The sequence below is a fragment of the Ambystoma mexicanum genome, chromosome 6q, assembly GCF_040938575.1.
Source record: "Ambystoma mexicanum isolate Mex_15411 chromosome 6q, UKY_AmexF1_1, whole genome shotgun sequence".
NCBI classification, from domain to species: domain Eukaryota; kingdom Metazoa; phylum Chordata; class Amphibia; order Caudata; family Ambystomatidae; genus Ambystoma; species Ambystoma mexicanum.
This window is the reverse complement of record NC_090937.1, coordinates 218,827,000-218,843,644: the sequence shown is the minus strand read 5'-3', so window position 1 is coordinate 218,843,644 and position 16,645 is coordinate 218,827,000. Positions and strand designations below refer to the sequence as shown.

Below are 16,645 nucleotides of genomic sequence, written 5' to 3'. Positions count from 1 at the left end.
CAGATGTTTGGATTGACCTCTTTAGCGCCCTGTTCTCGACCGAAAACACTGAGAAAAAAGGAGGAAAGAACTATGGGGAGAACTTGATCCTTTCCCACAGCGAAAAGTGATATCAAAAATCTCATTAGAACTTCAAGTAACTCAAGGTCCGCTGGCCCGACGGCATTACAAACTATACCATAAAGAAAGATCCAGAGAAGTGGACCAAACTGATGTACTACTGGTTTATGGATATTAAGAGAACTAGGACAATCCCAGATTCATGGCAAGCTTCTATCATGGTTCATATATTCAAGAAGGGTGATTGGTCCAACCCTAGTAATTATAGGGCTATTGCTCTGTTGAATGTATTCAGCAAGATATTTGGAGCATTAATTTTGAAGTCTCTTACCAGAAAGAATTGGAACTACCTTAAACCTCTTCCTGATAAACTTCATCAAAGTAAGAGTGAAGTGAAAACCTACGGCAAAAACATACCTCGCTTCAATTGACTTAGCCCAGGTCTTCGACACCATCTAGAGACCTAAACCTTGAACAAAGCTAAAGGCATGGGGCTGCCCTCAGGATATCAGAGAAGCTCTGACCTTGTTGTATTCGAATACCAGTCTGCAGGTCAGACTAAACAAAAGTGGTAACCTGTCGGAGACCATATAGACATTGAAGAGGTTGAAACAAGGGTGCACCCTAGCTCTGGCCATGTTTAACCTTTTTATCTCAGATATCGACAAAGCTTTTGAGGACATCAGATGTTTCCCACTACTAATAGCAGGGGAACCGGTGAGTCAGCTGCTTTATGCTAATATGATATGATAGGTTATTTATAACACGCTTAATACCCAGAGGTTTCAAAGCGCAGACCCGGGGATCGAACCTGTGTTGCTTTGTGTCATCTTGCTTCCAAGGCGAGCACGTTGCTGCTGATTTATCCTCCCGAGATGATTTGATCCTTTAAAATCAAATCCATGTGGGGCTACAAAGACAGTTGTACGCATTGCCTACATATGTGTAAGTAAATGGGCTGAAAATAAACATATTGATCAATTTGGGTGTAGAGGAGCAATCCTTAATACCATGAACCTTAATGTAAATTCAAATGCTTGCTTGTTAGAATTAAATACAAACTTAGGTGCTAAACAGAGTTTGATTCTGGGCTACAGAATCGGAATAAACAATGGTTTGAAAGATCACTTCAGCAAAAATGATCATACTCTGTGCACATTTAAGGCATGAACATGCAAAACACATGATCTTAATGCAATTTTTGCGCTTTCACATTTTATTCTTAACCAAAAACAATGACCCTTGAAAGTCTGGGTAATCTCTCTATTCAGTTTTGTTAGTAATTCAAAAAATACCCATTTTACAACAAAATGTTACATGCAGTGTCGTGTTTAAAATTTCTTTTTTCAATAAACCAAACAATATATCCGTGTTTTCACAGCTTTTTCAATCCGAAAGTGTTTCTAATGTCTCTTTAACACTCTTTTTCTTGTTGATCTTTACAGTTTAAAGTCCATAGTTCTCAAATGAAATCAAGGGACTATTGATCAAATAGTCTCTTATCTTTCCGTTGATGCACAATGCGTTTCGGGCTCTCTCTTAGCCCTTCATCAGGTGCGACCAAATTCTATACTTCAATCTGATGTGTCTGAAAGTTAAATATATATTTCTATTTAGACCCTCAGTTCATGTTCCATATAGCTTCACAATTTCTTTTGACTAGATTGACCAATGTACCTGTATTACTGTGGATCTCTCCCATCTGTCAGTCTCTAATACTTGTGAATTTCATTCCAGTATCGTTTATTCATCCACTCTTATGTTTGTCTTGAGTATTACGCCCAATCTGTAAAGAATTAATATGATATGGTTTATCTACTTTAATTTTGAGTGTTTATGAGCGGGTTTGGTGCTGGGAACAGTCGCTACATCATAGCGCTGTGCCCCAGTCACCCAACCCTAATTCAGTGTTTTTCATGCTTTACTTTTATGTCGTGTCCCCGTTGTTTCACCTGACTGTGCGGACCGCTGTCGGCTACTTTTTTGGCTTGCCGTACGTGCGAGCTCGTTGTCATCAGCTCAGCACTGCCGCAAGCCGCTCGTGTTGCTGTCTCGTGCCGTTCAGGATTTTGTTTTCTCCTTCCCTTGGTCCGCACTCTCCTGTCTAATTCACAGCATGTGTGTCTCCTTGCGGTAGCTCCACGGTTGCCTTGATTGTGTTTCTTTGAACTCCCTAGATGTAGTCCCTTCTTGCTTTCTACCAAGCTGTCAACTGACTAGTTTCCCGTGATTGCATGGCCACCATCTTGGAATAGTTTCAATAACTGCGGTTTAAATTCCTGTGGTGTGGTCGTTGCTTCTAGATCGTCGCTACAGAAGTCTAGGGATGTTGCTAAACATGTTTGTTGTTTTAAGTGTTACATGGTTCATTAAAAAGCACTCAAAATGTTTTTTTATTTATTTCATATGCATTTGCTTTGTACCAGCCCAATTTTTTACAAATACAATTCTATACGTGGGGAGCTATTTAGATTCTTGCTGTCCGGTTGGTGTTTCTATGCTCTTTTATAGAAAGCAACTTAAATCCCAATCTGCGTTCATCCCATTGGGTTACATTGAGTTCAATTTGTCGATCCAGTATGTTTCTCTTTGCAGAAGAATTTTGTTTAAATTTCTGCCCCTTCTTGATATTTTTATCTGTTCCAGAATGATGAATCTTACTTGAGAGAAATTGTGTCTTTCCTTTTTGAAATGTTGAGTAACTGGTGATTTTATTGCTCCTGTCCTGATGTTTGACTTGGGTTCGGACCACCTTATTTTCGCCTTCCTTATTGTCATGCCTACGTAATAAATTCCACATGGACATTTTATACCATAGATTACATTTTTTGAATCACAGGTCGAAGAATAATACAAATTGATTTTGTAACCTTTATGGGGGTGAAAGATGGTGTTGCCCGTTATTAAGTTATTGCAGTTGTTGCAATTGTGACATGGGGTTGTCCCTTTGTAGGTTTCCTGGGTTCGTTTTTCTGCTGACAAATCTGCTTTTATGAGATGTTCCCTCATTGATTTACTCTTGGAATAGGCAAAGAGTGGAGGTTCTGGAAACGGTCTTTTCATCATTGGGTCTAAGGTCAAGATTGACCAATTCTTTTTGATAATTTTTTTAATTTTCGGGCTCTGTTGGGAGAAAGTGGTAACATATACAAGTTTCTCCTGTTCCTCCTTTTCTTTTGGTTGTAACGCTCCTTCTCTACTGATACTGTTGGCTTTTTCGGCACATGTTGTGATAATGGATGGTTGATAACCTCTTTTCTCAATTTTTTCTTTTAATTCTGCTGTTCTTCTGGTGTATTCTACTTCTTCTGAGATAATCCGTCTGTATCTTAAAAATTGACTGAAAGGTATGCTTTCTATTGTCCTCTGTGGGTGGAAACTATTCGCATGCAGTATGCTGTTCCTGTCTGTTAGTTTTGTAAATATTGTTGTTTCCAATTTGCCTCCTTTCTCGTATATTTGCACATCAAGGAATTCAATGGATTCTTTGCTCGTTTTAGATGTTAATTCAATCCTTGGTGCCATGCTGTTGAGATGCTGAAAGCATGCCAACAATTCATCATTTGAACCATTCCAAATCCCGAATATATCATCTATAAAGCGGAACATACATTTCAATTTGTTTGTCCATCTTTCTTCATTAAAGATATTGGTTTCCTCCAAGTAAGCCATATATGTATCCGCATAGCTTGGGGCCATTGCGGCCCCCATGGAAGTTCCAGATTTTTGTATATAGTATTTGTCCTCGAACATAAAGAAGTTATTTTGTAACACTATTTTGAGTAGTTTTAAAGTGAACAGCTTATCAGCTTCACAAACCGTGTCTGCTTTCAGTAGTAGCCACTCCATGGCTTCCAGACCTCCCTCATGAGTGATGTTGGTGTAAAGGCTTACCACGTCCATTGTAAAGAGGATATCTTGATCGTCATCTATTTCAACTTGTTTTAATTTGTTCAAAAAATCATTCGTGTCTTTTATGTATGTTTTGAATTTATGCCCTGAAGGTTGGATTGCCCTATCTATATATTGTGCCAATGGTTCAAGTAAACTGTTGTTCGCAGCAATAATAGGTCTCCCTGGTGCATGAGTCAGATTTTTGTGGACTTTCGGCAAAATAAAAAATATATATTATTGGCATCAATGGATGAAGATAAATTAGAAAGTTCTTGGTACGGTGACTTATTAGTTCATCATTTTCTGCTTCATCTAATGTTTCTTTGATTAATTTCTGTACTTTCTCCGTTGGGTTTTCAAAGATTTCAAGATAGGTGTTGACATCTGCCAATTGTCTTTCTATTTCCATTTTGTATTGCTCTACATTCATCAATACCAGAGCTCCTCTCTTGTCAGCAGGTTTTAGTATTAAGTTCGGATTTTGCCACAGTTTGTCAAGGACTTGTTGTTCTCTTTTTGAAAAATTTGTTTTCGATCTGCGCTTATACTTCAATTTTTCAAAAGACTCTCTGGAAAGGCACACACCATAAAGAAAGCATCACCACAGATATAGAATGGCCTGTGTAGGCCCAATGAGACACTAGTAGGCATGCTTCAGAAAGCCATTTCTCTGAGAGGCAAGACAGCCATAAAGCACAGACCTTAAACTTGAATATTTCAAAGTATTTGTCCTGACCTGGGATCTCCCTACTTTATATATTCATATTTATTTATACATATACATATCCTTAACAAGTGTAGCAGTAGTTAATAGTAGTCAGGGAAACATTAAGGAACATTCATAATGAAATCAAAAGACAGTGAACCTTTACACTAATCGAATGAACAACACATGTAGGCCTCAAATCCCTTTTAGCCATCTCTGAAGCATGAAACCCCTCAACATTTAACAGAAAATGTCAGCCAGGCCCTTGCAAAGAGGCTCACACATAACGAGCTGCAACTTCCCACGCAGTCATTGGTTAAGGCAAGGGAGGCAAACACATTCCGACACCTGAACTGAGGTAGTGAGCTCCTGAAAAAGCAACAAAGAAGTATCAGACTCCACAACAAAAGGACAAACACTGCACATGGATTGGTCAAGACACATTAGTTCAGCCGAGTTGCCAAGCCTGTGTCCAAAGGACATATAGCAACTTATGTTCCTAGTCAGTACATCAAAACATATCATAATGAAGGTCACACATTGGTAGGAATTAAACAATAATCATTGAAGAGCATGCCTGTCAAGACAGAATGATCAAGGAGCAACACTGGCCTCTGTAGGGAAAACCCTCACTGAAAGAAATCCAATTGCTAAGGTGGGAACCATACAAGACAACATTATCACACATAGAAGAGAATTACTCAGGTACCATTGATGTTCATGAGAACTTATAAATAGCCTCCAGATCACATACAGAATATTAGAGAAGAGTATATTTATAATATTGCGAGCTAAATACATATATTAATATCATCGCAAGAGATTGAAGTTTATACACATCTAAGCCCCTAACTCATAAATTCAAAGGCAGGGCAAATAGAATCACGAGAACGGAAGGGGAAGCAAGTCATTTTTCCAATGAGGAGTTGGAAAGTTGAACTGGCGATGAATAGTTCACAATGATGGGAACGGTAATACGGTGCAAACCAACGAGGTCTTTTAGGGAAAGGATGCAAAAGTTATCATTTGGTTTTTCACACGATCACATTTCACACAGTGATTGGTTGAAATCTATTAAGTCACTCACTCCACACATTCTCCTCCTGGAACAGTCAAATACCAAGTTTAGACGATACAAAAAAAAAAAGAGTAACATCCATACAGCCTCATGGGAAAGGAGATGATCTCATTGCTAACTAATTAATAATCTGACATTTTGTTACAGTCATGAGGTTAGAATGGGCCAATAGGGCTAGATATTGTATAGATATACCTATGGTGCAAATAACGATGCCCAACCAGAGCCCAGGAAAGGGTGAATAACCTGTAACATTTATTGTCATCTCACCTCTGATATTTACTGTAAATTCAGCCATTTCCTGCCAACATGCTGAATATCTTTTTTATAATAACCCGGCCTAGGCTTTGCTGTAATCCCCTTTTTGTTTTTCTCACATTGCATGCATTATTATTTGGCTCTTTGGATTGATGAATTTTATTAATGAACTTGGGATTTGCCTTACATAGTTTGGTGGCCCATACAGGGATCCAAGTCTCTTCTGGACAGCTGTGGGCTACTCCAGTGCACTCCTGTGAAAGCGAGGTCTGGAGCGAGCAGAATACTGCACAGACCACGAGGAGGCATCAAGCGCCAGGGTTACCCAGAAGGCTTGCCACCTCGAGTGCAGGCCATTGTAAGGAGAGGCAGCCCTGGAAAACTTCAGAAGACTATAGCGAGCCAGAGCCCCTGATTCAAGAACTACAACAGGAGAGTAAGTACAAATGTGGAAGTGGAGTGAATAACAGTGCGAACCACCTCATCTATTTTGCCTTGTTTGTCTTTTTCCCTTTTTACCACTGAAGAGGGTTCTTGCAGGGAGGATCGGTGACATCACGTTAGTTGTAAACTTGGAAAGTGAAGTGCACACATTCCTCGATAAAGGAGGAAGTGCAGCGCTGCCTTAGAAACAAGAGTGGGTAGTTCCGCACTAGCGAGGACTGTACCCTCCGTCTGCGGTAAGGGACGAGAGGCAGAGAACATAAATCATTGTGTAAATAAGTGTTATTTTCAAATTATTTTTATAATATATACATATATAAGTGGTATCAAATGATCAGAGGAAAATGTTTGATGCAAGACTTTGAGTGTGGGGAAAAGATTGGGGTGGAGATCGTACTCAAGATGGGGGGTGGTTTGGGAAATTCTGTTTGAGCGAGGGGGCATGATGTGGTTTTGTGTTCAGGTGTTTTCTTTGTTGACGTTTGAGTTTTGTGCTTATGAGGTAACTCAGGGGTGTGCGATAGGGGGATGACCCTTGGAGGTGGCATTGATGATATTGTTTTGATTTCTTGTTTGTGAATAATAGGTACTGATCAGTTGGGTTTGTGCTTTGTTTTGTGTAGAAGAAAATGAGTACCCCCTGAAGAGCATATGTGTAAAGAGCTGCCAACTTATAGGGAGAAGATAATTAAGTATAACAATGAGTGGGCAGTGGCAACTGAAGGGAAAATGTTTTCAGCTTGGACTGCTGAGGGCACGCATGATAAGAACATAAACCAGCACCTGTGTACCCATTCACTGTCTACATATAAGGGTAAAAAGCTGAAAATAGACAAAGTTATGGAAATTGTATGAGGAAGACGAGAGCAGCAGTATAAAGAAAAAGTGAATGCTGAGGATATAACCAATAGTCCCTGTCAGATAGTACAAATATGACACAGGCTTTAACACCTGCACCGTAGGTACTCTAGGCAGCTGTAGACACGAGCACCCAGGTGGCACAGTCTCCAGGGCCTGTGCAGCCAAGAGCCCTACCCGCAACCGGACTTTACCTCTTAAAACCTGCAGCAGGGTATACAAACTCTTGGTTTGAATCCCAAGCTATTCAGAAACGACCCCAGTAAAGGGATAAAATGCACCTAGAAAGAGGTAAGAACCGGCAACAGTAAAATTTTAAAATAAAGTTCATAAGGATTTAGTAGCAGCGATCCGCATGACATAAGAGCAATTGCAAAGAGCGACAAGAAAGAGGGAGATGCCTTGCCCTAAGGTAAAGGCTAAGGCATGGGCAGCAGGAGAAATATTATTGAAATTGCATAAGGCAGTGATAAACGATGTTAAGATAGAAAATTAAGAGCCAGAGCATCAGGATGTAGAATACGAATCTGAGATGACTGAATGTGAATACGAGCAGGAAGAGAGTGAGGAGAATTGGGAAACTGAAGAGGATCAGGTAAAGAGGACTCCATGGGAGAGAAGACATCTCGCTAGAACAGTGGCAGTGGTTAGAGGGAAAAAGAAGGCCAGAATGTACGTAGCCCAAAAGGGGGATGCAGTCCCCATTGATACAAAAAGGGCAAGGCAGATCACAATAAATACCATGGCCCGATATGGACACAAATCATTTAAAAAAGACCCTACCACCTCTAACAGCGGGTGCAGGGGGGAGGTAAGTGGATCAATGCATTCGAAAAACACACAGCAGGGGCTACGCTAGCAGTTGGAGATATGAACAGTCTATTAGTCTTTCCTCTCTGATCGACCCTCCCAGGTACAACTTGGGTCCTTCCTTTCATCGATTTCTCTACCTGTGTTGATCCCCAGGGGTCTAACCTCTCACCTGGCTTTTCAACCAATACCTGGCAGCTCTTGCATACTGCATTTCCATTTTCTGCTCAAACTTCCAGTGCTATGCTGATGAAACTCAACTTATTTTCAGGCTGCCCTCGGCCACCTCCTCTCCCTCCATCATCTCTGATTGCCTAATTGCCATTCAAAATTGGTGTGCTGCCAATGATCTTTGTCGAAATGCCAACAGGACTGAGATCCTCCTCATTGGTACACCTTCACCATCCTTTCCACTCAATCTCTGGCCGGCCTCCCTTGGCCCTCCTCCTACACCTACCTGCGAGGCTAACCCCTCAGGGGCATCTTTGACTCCACACTTTCCTTCTCCGCACACATTTCTGACATCTCTAAAAAGTCAAACTTCTTACTTCACCTCCTTAGAGGTACTCTGCCTTTCCTCTCCTTCTCCTAGAAGCTCACTGTCTCTGAAGCTCTGGTTCTCTCCAGGTTGGACTGCTGTAACAGCCTCTTTCTAAATCTACCTGCCTCCACACTCCGCCCTCTACAACTAATCCAGAACAGGACTGCAAGACTTGTCCTTGGCCTCAAGCCCTGGCATTGTATCTCTCAAGCTCTGAAATCCCTTCATTGTCTCCCAGTGGATGCAAGGATTATATTTAAAACCCTCTACATTGTTCACAAGGCTTTCTGGGGCCTGGGTCCAAAAGACCTTCAACTATCCCTCCGCAAATACCTCCCCTCTCGAGCCCTTCGCTCCTCTACTTCTAGCTCCCTCAGGGTCAGTCGTATTGTAAAGAAACGAGCTGGGGGCAGGTCTCTGTCTTCAGCTGGGGCCTCCCTTTGGACCAGCCTCCCAGCCACCTTGAAACTTAAGGGGAACTATCTCCGGTTCCGGTAGCAACTCAAGACCTTCCTCTACGCTTCCGCCTTTGCCCCTCTTCTCCCTTACTGACCTGTTTTCTCTCTTGGCACCATGCACCTGGCCACCCTCTGTCCTTCGAGCCCATGTACCTGCTCAATCTGCATCCCTCCTGAACCACTGCCACTGGGCCACTCATTGCACTGGGTTCTGTATCTGTACCCACACAGTCCCCCAGTCTTCTCCTGCACTTATCAGATATACCCTATCTGACTAATCTTGCACTTGCCACTTGCTGGCTGCACTACCACTTTTGAAATTGCCTATATTTATTTATTTAACTTATTCTTTATACTTTTCTCTCCTCTGTTCTTCACTTTCCATTTCTCCCCCTTCCACACACTTTCCCCCTTTTCCCTTCTCCATGCACTTGCACATTCTTAATGTCACTGGGCCTAGTAAGAGCAGTGTTTTTATTTTTTGTTCTCCCTTGTTCCCCTCCCTTTGCTTGGTCGCGCTCTGAAACACTTGTGTACGAGCGCAATATGAATAAAATATCATAAAATATCATATCATAAACATAATAGGAGATCAGACAAATACTATTTGGGAAACAGTAGAGTACCCAGGGTTCCAGTTAGAGAGTTATACACACAATGGAGCTCCATTCAATTATTGTTGAGTCCATATGTGGAATGAGTTGAGAAGGACATACCCAGCTAGACCTGATGTAGGTGCCACTATGGCACGCACAATGAAACATGAGGACCCTGCACTGAATATCCAGTCCATCCAAGAGATGTGGTGAGAAGAGTCAGGGGAAACATAGGAAAAGAACATACCATTCTTCTACCATGTATCACGATAGGGTCTATCCACAGAAGTGCAAGAGGAATTAGACAGAATAGTAGGAATGGAAGGGATAGGATGGGCAAGATAAAGGTGCACATAGTACATTTTTTGTAAACACAAGCGTGAGATTGAGAGAGTAGCAGAAGATAAGGCACAGCACTCAGAGGCAAAAAGAGTACAGAAGAAATTGGCAAAGGTTAGTATTGCGGGAGCAGTAGTAACCAAACTCACAGATGCACAACAGCAGTCAGGAGTGGACATCAGAAAAGTGGGCAAATAATCCAGATAGCAATCAACGAGACAGGGAAGGCGTTCAAGGGGCAAGAGGTAACTCACGAAAAAGGCGGGAAAGGATTCAGAAGATTACGGTCACAATTTGGAGCATGTTGGACATGTGGGAAGATGGGACACATGGCTAAGGATTGTCAAAGCAGACCACCATGCAATACCACCCAGGAGCTGCCCCAGCCCCATAATATGCACAAGGGCCAACACAGGAATTGTATGCCCCAAACCAGGCCACAGCCCCCAAACCCATGTATGTGCCAATATCTGCACAACCCAGAACGTAGGCCCAGTGCAAATGATTGCACTCACATAAGAACAGCCCTTAAAGTACCCAACCCTAAATGTCATGCAGTATGCCACCCAACGGGCTCAAGCACAACTAACTACAGTACCATGGGAGCAAAATGCCCTTCCACGAGGAACAGTGACACACTATACTGAAGCTAGTGTCTGAGGAAGCAATGCTTTCCCACTCCCAGTGTCAAACACATACACACAATAGGACAACCCACATCGAGCCCTGACATGCCCAGTTCTTTCAATCACCCCAGACGCAGACAAGGAACCCAAAGTGGGGCTGAGGCTGAGGATAGGGGACAAAATGTTTACCTTTATGTGCCAGTTGATCCTGTATAAGGGAAGGATGGTTTCCATTGACACAAATAACAGTATGGGCACACAGGGATTATTGTAAGGGTTCCCTTTTCAGAAGAACTACCCCTTACTATAGGGACTCAAGAGATAGTAGCACCATTACTACAAAGCACGTGGACATCAGTGAACCTAGGTAGGGATCTCCTTCAGAAGTTAAATATGACCATCTCATTTACTGACAAGGCAATTGTGTGCTCCACACCAGGAATACATTACAACAGAATAGCAATGGTAATAGAAGCACTTTGCAGCATCAACACAATTCGAGCATTACCATTGCATGAGACTCTATTTACATATGCAGCAACCATTTTGATTGTCTGGCTACCAGGCGTACAAGATGTGATATATTGCCTACCAGTGGAATTTCTATTCAGACCAGCAGTACCACATCAGGCAGGCCCAGGGACAGTTTTCACAATACTCATTGCATTGAGGCAGTGGTCTTGAGAAAAGACACAATCAACATAACAGCCAGATGAGGAAGGGATGGTGTGAAGAACAGTACTATGCATAGGCCCTACACTGCCACTGAGAGATGTCAGAGATGAACAGTCATTTGCAAGCATGTAGACCGATGGAGAAATTGTTTTTGGAATAGCATAACTTGCCACATGGAAGTGCAACACAGAGAAGTAGCAGAGAACATATTGACAAGCACAGCAGCACCCTCACAGCTACAAGAGGACCTAGCACAAGTGCCCATCCGACTATGTGAAGGACACATTTCTGAAAAGAATAATGGATCAACAAATAACAGCACCCAATTTCACAACACATGCTAAAATGTGTATGAAATACATATAAGATGAAGTTATATTGGAACCAGGGTTACATTGGTTGCACAGGTGGTTTTAACACAACACTTACTCCGAAACATGCTACAGAAGATTGGGGTAGGTTATATACCATGGTTAAAACAGGCAAGGTCATTGTTGCATAACATAAGCACTGACCATCCTTATACCAACCTGGTGTTGGTAATGCAAGAATTGCAAAATGATCTAATAGCCCATCTTAAATATAATGTCTATGACGATAGAGAAACTTTGGAGTTCAATATACCCTAAATTCACATGACTATCTCAGCATACAAGATTTTGAGATTTCATCTTGACTAATCGTGCATTTGAGAGAATGCCTATCACAAGAGCTTGTTTCAACTGTTTACATTTGGGATCTGTGCTAGCCACTAGATCTGGTAATCCTCAATTATGGGTATTGAAAATAGATATAAGGAAGATCTGGCACACTTTGTGTTTTTTTTCCAAAGTATACTGAAGCCAGAACTAGAATATTAATATCAGTTATGAGAGGTAAAGGCTTTACCCAATTTTGTCCAGCACTTCATTATTTGCTAAGGGCACAAACACCTTTAATAACACAGGCATTACTGTCTTATGTACAACAATTGGGGAAGATCTGAGATTTGACCTAATGCACTTATAGTAGTGTAAAGAGAGACACATTTTATCTTGATAGCAACACTTTAATGATGCATTATTTTTATGTATGGCACTTAATCATTGGCAAATGTATGCATGTTATATTATCTTTCTAATTGTTGTTGTTTACACATGTACCTATGCTATGTCATCCATTTTAATTGTTGTTTGTACAGGCATTGGATTCCTAATAAACTATTGGTTGATTAATTGATTAATTATCATTCTCTTCCCTACCGAATTTCATCACTAAAACAACAAGCATTTTCACTTAAATATAGTGTGTAATTGTTTAGCAATTACATGTGTTTATTCTCTTGTAGAGATGATATATGGACATTAAAAATAGTATAGTCAAGTAATATATTTTTCCTAATATTAGCAGTAAAGTAGTTGAGTAGATACCAAGCACCCTACTATTCTATTCACTTTATGGTGTTACGGCTTCCTACACCCAATCAGCAATATGCGTGAAGGCATTGTCGCACAGTACATCTTAAAATCATGCTCACTGTTGTGGTGCCGTCAGGATTTGCATGCAGAGGGACAGGTGAGGTTACCCAGACCAACCCCTGAATAACCCATTAGAAGGAAAGGGTTACAACTCTGTCAAATGTCCATTGCTTTTATGAACAGTTCAATAAGGACAACCTAAAAACAATCTAAGGCCATGGGTGCAAACGGTCAGGAAATACATTTTACATGCCCGTGCAAGAATGTCTCACACCCTTCCTGTGTGCTTTGATGGATCCATTTATCCTGGGAAAAGAAGGAACCAGAGCAGTAAATGCTCTATTTATTTGCTGTGCCAAAAGCTGTACCATTATAAACACAGCTTGACACCAGCACAGGGACAATCAAAAGGCTTCACTAACAAAAATACATCATGGTGTCTTTTAATGGTTTAACCAGAGCAAAGAAAAATATGTTACATCAAATTGGTTATATAGCTTATTTCAATGACCAACATATTGAAATAGTAAATTATTAGAATTTAGATAAATTGAGAATCTGCCAAGTTTTAGCCCCATGAGCAGTTTACTTTCTCAGGATGAAGTCATCCGAAAGCTGGTTTCTGCTGCATCCCTGTCTGTTGTCAACTTACTCAAAAACTGCTCATGCCATTCCACGTCTTAGTGACAGCCATGTGTTCTGCTAAACGTTTACAAAACCAATTAGACATTAGGACATGTTCAACCACTAATTATGATTGCAGCCTATTAGCATATGCTACTTATCAAAGACAATACAGCAGCACGCTTTGTCTTTGTGCATTTTGTCACATTTTGATATGGCAGATTTGTCTTATTTTCTGTCACATATATCTGTTAAAGTGAGAATTGAGTCACTGACTGAGTCAGAAGTTTGCTGACTGCGCACTGGTTCAATAATCTAGGCCATTCTTTATTTTATTTGAAATAATAATAAAGCAAACTAAAGGTAAACCAAAATAAAAAAAGTTGTTTTTAAAATAAAAGCATTCAACTACAAAAACAAAGTAAAGTTTTGCAACTAGATGGGGTGTTTGAGTAAAGATGGCTTTGGAATTAAGTACCTACGGCCTAGAGTCTTTGGCTCTGCTCTCCTGCCACTAATTGTCTCCAGGCCAGAAATGACAGACCCATTGGTGTATTTCCTTAGCCACCAGTTTCCTAGAATTCAGTATTACCATAGAGCTTTATTCAAGGTCAATCAAAATAACAAATATATGTATCCATAGAAGCAGTTTGAATTCCAGTTAGAATGTTTTGAACCATTTTGAGCTTCAGATCCAAATAGTTTGGATTATTTGAGCCGATTGGAACCCACATTGTTTAAATTGCTCAAATCTAATTAAAGCCAGTTTACACCATCCTTCGTTTAACATCAATGACCCCAGACACAGTGCTTATAGCTTAGGGGTTGGGGGAGATTAGGAAAAGTGTTAGTTATGCTTATTTACTTATTTGAGATTTGTAATGCGTCATAAGAAAATTGGTTACTTCAAGATGCCAAGAGTGAAACAGAGGTATGGGGGTGATGAGTGGCTAAGAGGGCAGTGCGGATCATGTTTGGTTGGGAGTATGTTTGCAAGAGTAATGGAGGCACACTGACAGGATCATAGCTGAGGGTACACTGTTCAGGAAAAATACAAACCTGGTGGATGGTACATTTGGCAAGATCTTTGCCTATAGGGGGTCTGTTCCTACATTTAAAGTAATGTGAGAATAGCTCACTTACACTTTGAGTGTCATGCCCTCCTTGGTTTTTCAATGAATTTGTTTCACCCCCAAAAAACTATAACATGAACAATTAACTATTAGATGACTGATCAATATGTGCCACTAAAGGCGTACACCGAAATGTTAGTAAAATATGTTTTTGACAGTTCTTGTTGCAGCTTCAATGATGTACTATATACATACCACAACATCATTGTTCCCCACACATTCGATGGAATAGTCAACTCCCCCATCGGTCATTTCACATAGCACCTCATGAACAGGTTTGTTGTAGTCCTTGGCACTAATACACTCGGTGGCTCCTACTTCTTTTGCTTTTGCAAACTTGGACTTGGTGTTGGCAATACCAATAATCCTGGATGCTCCAGCTACCTTGCAACCAATTACAGCAGATAGACCAACACCTCCCAATCCAAATACAGCACACGAAGACCCAGGTTCCACCTGTAAAACAATGAGAAATGGAGATGAAATCATTTAACTGTACTAGGTAGATTTGCATTATGGCAGACAAAGGACAGTGGATAACATGCTTCTATGAGACACTTAGAATTTTTTCAGTGAACCTCTATCCATTAATTGATTAAAGAAATACACAGGCACAAATGGTATAGCCCTATCCCCACTGACTTGTGCACATATCTCACAAACAAATATGAACAAAGAAATGTATATTGGAGCTCTTCCACATTAGGACAACTCTACAGACATGGTGCCCAAAAAAGAGGGGAATGCGAAGGTGGTAGAAGGAGAAATTGAAAAAAGAACAAGAAACAAACCCTAAATAATGTAAACCTCTATTTACTTCACCACTATGTCCAAATGTTCCCCACCTTTCTAGACACTGCAGAACCATCCGGGTGACACTCATCCGAAATGTTCCCAGCTTCTCCAGCATCATGCACCTCTCACAGTCTCACATGATTGTTCCCTCAATACCTCTAGTCATCCCAATCCTTACAGATGTCAGCAGAGAGGACAACCCCTCAGAAATACATTATGCACCTTACAGATCTATTTCTGCTGCCTTCTTTCTCACACACTGGCCTTATGTGCCACCACCCATCATAGACTTCTTTGTACCTGCACTGCATTCCTGAGTCTTTTCTCTGGTTCTTTGTTGCTTATTCTTGGCTGGACAATGGCTCTCTACAATAAGTGAAATAGAGCATTGACTCAACATCCCCAGGAACAGGAAACCTGGTTTCGCCGCCCCAACTCTTGGCATCGTGGAGGAGCTTTCCATGAATTTCCTGAGGATAGGTCAAGCACTGCCAGAAGAAGCTAGATCATATATCAACATAAGAAGGACAAAGCTGGAATAATACTGCTGATGAACCATGAGAATCAAAGGAGTCAAATCCATAATGGAACACAATACCGTAAGAAGAGGCAGGAACGGTAGCCCAAAGGGCCAGGAAGCAATAAGGGAGGACAAAAGCAAAACCTCAGGAAGCTGGGGGGTGGTAAAGACAAGGGAAGCTAGTTGAAAAGCAAAATATAAGAGGGAATGAACCCACAATAGGAAACAAGGGTGACCACAGGGAAGAACCAGTAACTGGGACTGAGGCGGAGGTGGTCAGAAGCGTGCCAGGAATCAAATCAGGCTAATGAAAAAATATGGATTTCTCTTAGCTCTCTGTGGATTTAAATGGCTCCATGGTCATGGAAATGATGCTGGCATTCCTCTGCGTGGTTGCTGCAGCAACTACAGATGCCACCCATACCCATGTATGCACAAAACTCGGGAGCTGAGCGCAGACCATGTGTAAGAAAGAAAATATAACAGCACTCAGGTGATGTGGGCATCAGTATGCCTCCTAATGAACCCTCCACCCTGTGGCTTGGCCTACTTCTGTGCACCAGCAAGAGCACATGTGCCAAGATGAAAACAACCAGGCACAGCAGGTAAGGGAACAGGTGTGTGACTGACTGAGCAAGTGTACAGATTCTGGGTCATGGTGTTTGTCCGGAGTGAGTGTGTGGTCTGGAGAGCATGTCCACATCTCAACATGAGTATGAATTTGGTCTCCTCCTGAACATTCCTTTTGCATGATAGTGCAATACATTTCATTC

At 41.2% G+C, this 16,645-nt stretch overlaps 1 protein-coding gene across 1 annotated transcript in view; it reads right to left on the bottom strand.

Annotated features, from left to right (window-relative positions):
* Positions 1 to 16,645, bottom strand: part of LOC138515903 (alcohol dehydrogenase 1-like) — a 349,539-nt gene that overhangs the window by 56,562 nt on the left and 276,332 nt on the right. Inside the window, exon 6 of the mRNA XM_069630664.1 lies at positions 14,753 to 15,013. Coding sequence (XP_069486765.1) covers positions 14,753 to 15,013 — 261 coding nt within the window. The remainder of the gene's footprint in view (positions 1 to 14,752; positions 15,014 to 16,645) is intronic.